This window comes from Galeopterus variegatus, unplaced genomic scaffold (assembly GCF_000696425.1).
Source record: "Galeopterus variegatus unplaced genomic scaffold, G_variegatus-3.0.2 Scaffold11935, whole genome shotgun sequence".
Taxonomy (NCBI): domain Eukaryota; kingdom Metazoa; phylum Chordata; class Mammalia; order Dermoptera; family Cynocephalidae; genus Galeopterus; species Galeopterus variegatus.
In genome coordinates this window covers 30,809-36,876 of record NW_007738046.1, presented here as the reverse complement: position 1 = coordinate 36,876, position 6,068 = coordinate 30,809, and the positions used below count along the sequence as shown (strand labels likewise).

The following is a 6,068-nucleotide window of genomic DNA, read 5'->3' as shown; positions in this document are numbered from 1 at the left end:
TCAAGGGCTGGATGGCAACAGACATCCACAGTGCTGAGGGTCCCATGCTGGAGCCATCTGTATACCAAGCCTGCTCCACAATAGGTCCCTTTCCCTCATGGAAAAGTGCGGTCCCCACCTCCATGGGTATAGGTTGTGTCAAAGGTTCTTTCACGACCTCTACTGGTCCTAACACATTTTGCAATTCATCTGACAAAGGACTTGTAGACACAGTACTTCTCTGTTCTATATATGCTCTCCATTTAGACAGAGTGGGAATCTGAGCTACACCAGTTTTAGGAGCAGTCGTCCATGTGCAGAGCCAACCAAGAATGGGGTATGTCATCCTTACTAAGACCTTAGCAGTTCCTGTAATAGCTTCAGAGGCTATCAGGGCAGAATACACAGTTTCTAATTGTATATCTATCAGAGAGTAATGCACTTCAGTGCCCTTCCAGAGCTGAATGCTATAGGTATGTACAATTGGTCTTGTCTCTGCCAGAGACCCCATCCAGATGCTTCCTGGGTGATATGTACATCTAATTCAAAAGACTTAGTGGGGTCAGCCATGTGTAAACCTTGTACTTGCTGTACTGCCCTCTTTGTTGCACAGAAAGCCCGTTCCACTTCCTCAGATCAAATCCAAGGAGCTCTATTTTTTGTTAGTGCATACAGTGGATGCTCCATTTGGGCCACATGTGTTACGAAATCTCTCCAGTAACCCAACAGTCTCAAATGAATTTGTAGTTGTGCCACCATTGTGGGCCGACAATATGCCTGTGTTTTATTGACTATGGGTTCTGGAATGATCCATGTCTTACCCAACCAAACAATTCCCAAGAATTTGACCAACAGACTGGGTCCTTGTCCTTTGGTTGTGTTCACAGCCCACCCACATTGTTCCAACGGCCCTAACAGCATCAGAGCCACCTTGGTTAAATCTGCAAGAGAATCAGAGCTTAATAACAAATCACAAATATAAGGAAACATTGTGATTGCCTGGGGAGTATTTACATAGTTGGGCTATGTAAATAGTCTTGTGGTAACACTTGAAATGTCCACTGCCTTCTTTCCCAAGTGAAGGTAAATTGATCCTGGCTATCAGCCAAAATTGGAATGGAGAAGAAAGCATTCACAAGGTCCAAAACACAATGAAAAGTTCCTAGCTGAATCATCAGCTGATCCATTAAATTGTGAACCAAAGGCACACCTGCATGCAAAGGAGACACTGCTTTATTCAGTTCTTGATAATCCAGTCATCCTCCATGTACCATCAGTTTTTTTCACTGGCTACACAGGGGCATTAAATGGACTATGTGCTGGATGGATAATGCCAACTTTCTCTAGCTCCAAGACAATGGCAGCTATCTCTGCATGTCCTCCTGGCAGATGGTACTGTTTCATGTTAACCACATGCCTTGGCTTGGGTAACACCCGTGGTTCATGCTTTGCATGTCCCTGCAGCACTGACTTTACTGTGTGGATCTGCAGCCAGAATTCCCCAACAGTTGTTTGCAAGGAAAAACCGTACAGTACATCCACATCCAAAACATATTCAGCTACAGGAGATACATACACTGTATATATACGAGGGGGAAATTGCTCAATGCTCAGCAGCAAAGACACAGCTTTGACCTTGGTAGTCTGTCCTCCATAAACATAAATATTCACTATGGCCCCTGGAAACTTATCTGGGTTGCTTTGTATGAGGCACACTCTTCACCAGTATCTACCAATGCCAACACGTGCTGTACATTTGCCTTAGACCAGTGAATTGCCAGTTCAACATGGGACCTCCAGTCCTCTTCTGCCCACTCCTGGGGTGGGTACCTCAGCCTGATCCCTAGCAAAATGAAAACAATCCATCTGCCTCTGCAGAAGTAGCCATAAAGTCCTTCAAATGCACTGGGCATAACTTGCCATCAGTCTCTTGGGGAAGTTTGGTGTTGAGCTGCTCAGGGCATAATTGTTGCCACAGGTCAAACAAGACCACATTCAGTTGCCAGTCAACTGAATTTTCCCTCTATCAGCTCCTGCTAAAAGCAAGTCAAACCACAGCTGCATGTAGCTAGTTTTATTCAGTCTCTGTGGGGCCCTGTTCTGATCATTTCTCAGGGCTTTTGTCTTCACCACTTTCCAGATCCCTTTTATTTGTTACCTTCCCTCTGTTTTGCCCANTTGATCAATCCCTCTGTGTAAAACCAATCTGCTGTTGTCTTTTCCACCTACACTCTCTTTGCAGACAAGATTTTTAAACACCCCACACCTGCATTAGCCCGAATACCACTTGCCTGTCTATTAGTAGGAGGAGGTAGTCTCCACATCCTGCACTCCCATGTGGGGACATTCTCATCAGTCCACTCTACTTTCAACACCCCAGGCTGGGCTCTTCTCTCCACCCCACACCGTGAATGTCATTTCCAACACTGTGTGGGCTCCAACACCTAGTGCAACACCTTGGCTTTCTCCTTCACTGTGTTGCATGGTTTTTCTCATGAATCTGCTGGGGTCAAATGCCCTAAACCCAGCAATTAAAAACTGCTTCATCTTAGAAACTAGAAGAAATTGGTGATGTAGGATAAGGAGGTTTATGGAGTGATCCACCAACTCAGAAAACATCTGGCATGGAAATGTGTAATGACACAAACAGCTGGAAAAGTAGCTGATATTTTTCAGATTTGGAGGGAGAATATCCCTGATGTTGGATGGCCTTGATGGAAGTGGGGGAAAAAGTTCTCAGAACTGGAGAACGAGAATCACTTATCTGGAGATGATAAGTTAGCGATGGCATACACCCTCTTTGCAAATCATGACACTGTATTTCACAAAGTATATTTTCAATATTTTTGCTTCTCTTTCTTTCTTAAATAAAATAAATATATCTAACACTTATCTATTTACTGACCTAATACCCAATTGCATATTTGGTTGGAAGTGCTGATGATTTATCACACCAACGACTTTAGGGAATTAGTTCAGAAGAACATTTCTGGCTTCATTAAGTTCCACAGGCAAATGCAGGGAGTTTTAGAATTTCTTGTAGTTTCTGGACATGTGTTTCCTTAACAAGCCATGAATCTGAGGAAGAGCAAACAAGAAAAGCACGTCATGAACCGTAAGGACAGCAAGATAACACTCTACCCACAGGACAGGAGAACAAATCTGCTCTGTGGCCCCCAGGGAAAAACACGTTCTCTGCAGGCAAATTTGTGCTGCCATAGAGATTCTCGGGACACCTGGGCCTGAGCTGAGTTATTGAGATAATTCATGCTTGCAGCTGAGCAGATTTGCATGTTTCCAGAGCACAGCCCACTGTCCTGAAGACTTATTCACAGGCTGCTTACAACCTCTCCAGGAGCCTGTCACAATCAGGACACAGCAGGAACATGGGGGCCTCCGCTCAGCTCCTAGGGCTCCTTGTACTCTGGTTAACAGGTAAGGAGGGAGAACACTAGGAATTTATTAGTTCTCTTAGTTCAGTACTAGTAGCTCTTCAGGGAGGTCCCCATATAACATGATTAATCATGTGGATGTTTGTCTTTATGTTTCCAATCTCAGGTGCCAGATGTGACATCCAGATGACCCAGTCGCCATCCTCCTTGTCTGCATCTCTAGGAGAGACCGTCACCATCACTTGCCAGGCTAGTCAGAACATTGGCAAGCACTTAGCCTGGTATCAACAGAAACCAGGGAAGGCTCCCAAGCTCCTGATCTATGCTGCATCTAATTTACAAAGTGGGGTCTCATCAAGGTTCAGTGGCAGTGGATCAGGGACAGATTATTCTCTTACCATCAGTAGCCTGGAAGCTGATGATTTTGGAACGTATTACTGTCAACAGTATACTAGTAGTCCTCCCACAGTGTTACAAGCCCATACATAAACCCCCAGGAAGGCAGAAGTGTGAGGCTGGGCTGTCTCAGCTACTCCTCCTGGTGCCTCCATCTGCTGAGAGCATTTCTCAGATGCAGCAAGGCTCTGAGGGTCACTGGTAGGTTTTGGAAGAAGGGGCCAGGAAGGCTCCTTTACCAACTCTCTTTCCCCTTCTCAGCCCTAGCAGCACAGACATGAGAGTACATCTTTTGATTTACTAAAGGGCAGAGATCACTACCTCTGAAGAGTCTGGATTCCAGCCTCAGTCTGATTTCATGGAGCAAAGGAGAAGCTACTTTTTGTATTTTAAACAGGATTTTTTTAAATACGGTGAATTCTGATACAAACTACATATTTTCAATGTCAACAACAGGTAGGGAATAAGATGCTAGAAACTGGGGATTTTCTGATGCTCCCTGAGAATCTCAAGTGCATCTGCCACTAAAGGTATAGGCTGTTTAATCATGTGGTGCTCAGACCTGACTGTGAAGCCCAATGTTGGGGGTGCAGATGGTCTCAACTGCCTGTGGCACCTCACCAGGTGACTCTTAGTCCTCATCCCTGCCCACGTGTCTGCCTACAGGTCCTCTGGTGAGTTATGAATCCTCCTCTTCTGACTGCCAAATGTAAAGGGATGTTCCCTCATTCAGCAAGTTCAGCAAATCAGCGAGGGAAAAGGAGTTAGAGAAATGTGCTTTCAGAAGTGATGGTTACGATGCGGAGTTAAGTCCAGACTGCTTAGTATGGTAACTATATCCCCAACTCTCACAATTTTGTCATTTAGGGAACGGCCCCACAATACTCATGGAGGTGCTTCTAGGTATCACTGGCAAGGTAGGATCACAGCAAGAAAACTTCATTATGTCATAGAGACATTAGAAAAAGAGGAAATTGCAATAAACATACAACTATTACTTGAAAACATGAAAACCTTTCTAAACAAAAATAAAAACAAAAAAGTAAACGTGGGTGTAGCATTATTTTCCTTCATATTCAAAATTCGACTGGATTTCAACAGCATCATCAGCATCACATAGAGCTTATTACAGATGCAAAACAGCAGAATCACCTGAGACGCACTGAATGAAAATCTACTTTTTAGTGAGCTTCATGTTTAAAAAAGCACACACATATTTACTTTCTAATTAACTAAATACTATATTTCAAAATGTTTTTTACATTGTAAAGGATAAAAACCATGAACAATTGTCAAAAGCATGATCAAATATTGGCCTTATTGTTCAGCTCTCTTTGAGGATTCTGTTCACTCCTGTAACTTACTGTAAGAATGTTGTGTCCTGAGTTGTTGCTGTCTTTCAATCTTTGCCTCAGATCACATGCAATCCACAGGCTGCAGATAAGCTCAGTGCCTGCTGCAGAGGCCCCCAGAGGAGCCACACCTGCATCTGCCAGTCACTGTAAACAGGAATATCCACGAACATGAAAATAAATGATTAGTGTTATAAACCAGTTAGTTTTGAGTGGCTTGTTACCAATCATTATTGTGTATATTCCGGTCAATACAATATTTCCACATCTACACATATACACAAATGTATTTTACTAAAATGTATGGCCTCAATATGAATGCTCAGTAACCCATTCATGAAGATATTAAGAAATTAAAAGTAAATGATGTTTGAGTAAAAGAGTAAATTTACATAATTTGTAGGAAATTTGCATATACATTTACAATACACATATATATGCATGTACATTTATTTGATACATAATTGTCTGTACATACCTAAATAAGCACTTCTTTAAGCGTGAGTAATGCTGCAACACCAGGCTAATCCAGATGTTTCCTTTTTCTGAATTATTTCTGGATTTAGAGACACTTTTTTGCCTTGATATTTGACAGGTGATTTATGCTGGACTGATGTCACACCACGATCATAGTCAGGGATCCCCGAGAAGAATGAAAATCATGACAGTGGAGAATCTCCAAGGGTTACATCTGATGGTCTCTGCTGTGGACTGGATGTCCCTCCATACTCATTGAAGCTCGATCCCCTCTGTGACAGTGTTAAGAGGGTGGGAAATCCTATTATGGTAATTGAAAGATGGGGCCCTGAAGAGATGATTAGATTGTGAGAATCATACCCTAGTACATGGATTAATAACTTTTGGTCTAAAGGTGGTCATGGGTGTGGTTCTAAGAACTTTAAAAGGACAGCACATAAGGAGCTCTCATCATGCTCTCTCTCTCTGTGCT

The 6,068-nt window shown here is 43.0% G+C and overlaps 1 gene segment (V, D, J or C); it reads left to right on the top strand.

The window, feature by feature from the left end:
* The first annotated feature begins 3,365 nt into the window (after positions 1–3,365).
* LOC103610867 lies at positions 3,366–3,860 on the top strand. The segment is given in 2 exon segments: positions 3,366–3,414; positions 3,538–3,860. Coding segments are annotated over 2 exon segments (372 nt in total).
* The last annotated feature ends 2,208 nt before the right edge of the window (positions 3,861–6,068 follow it).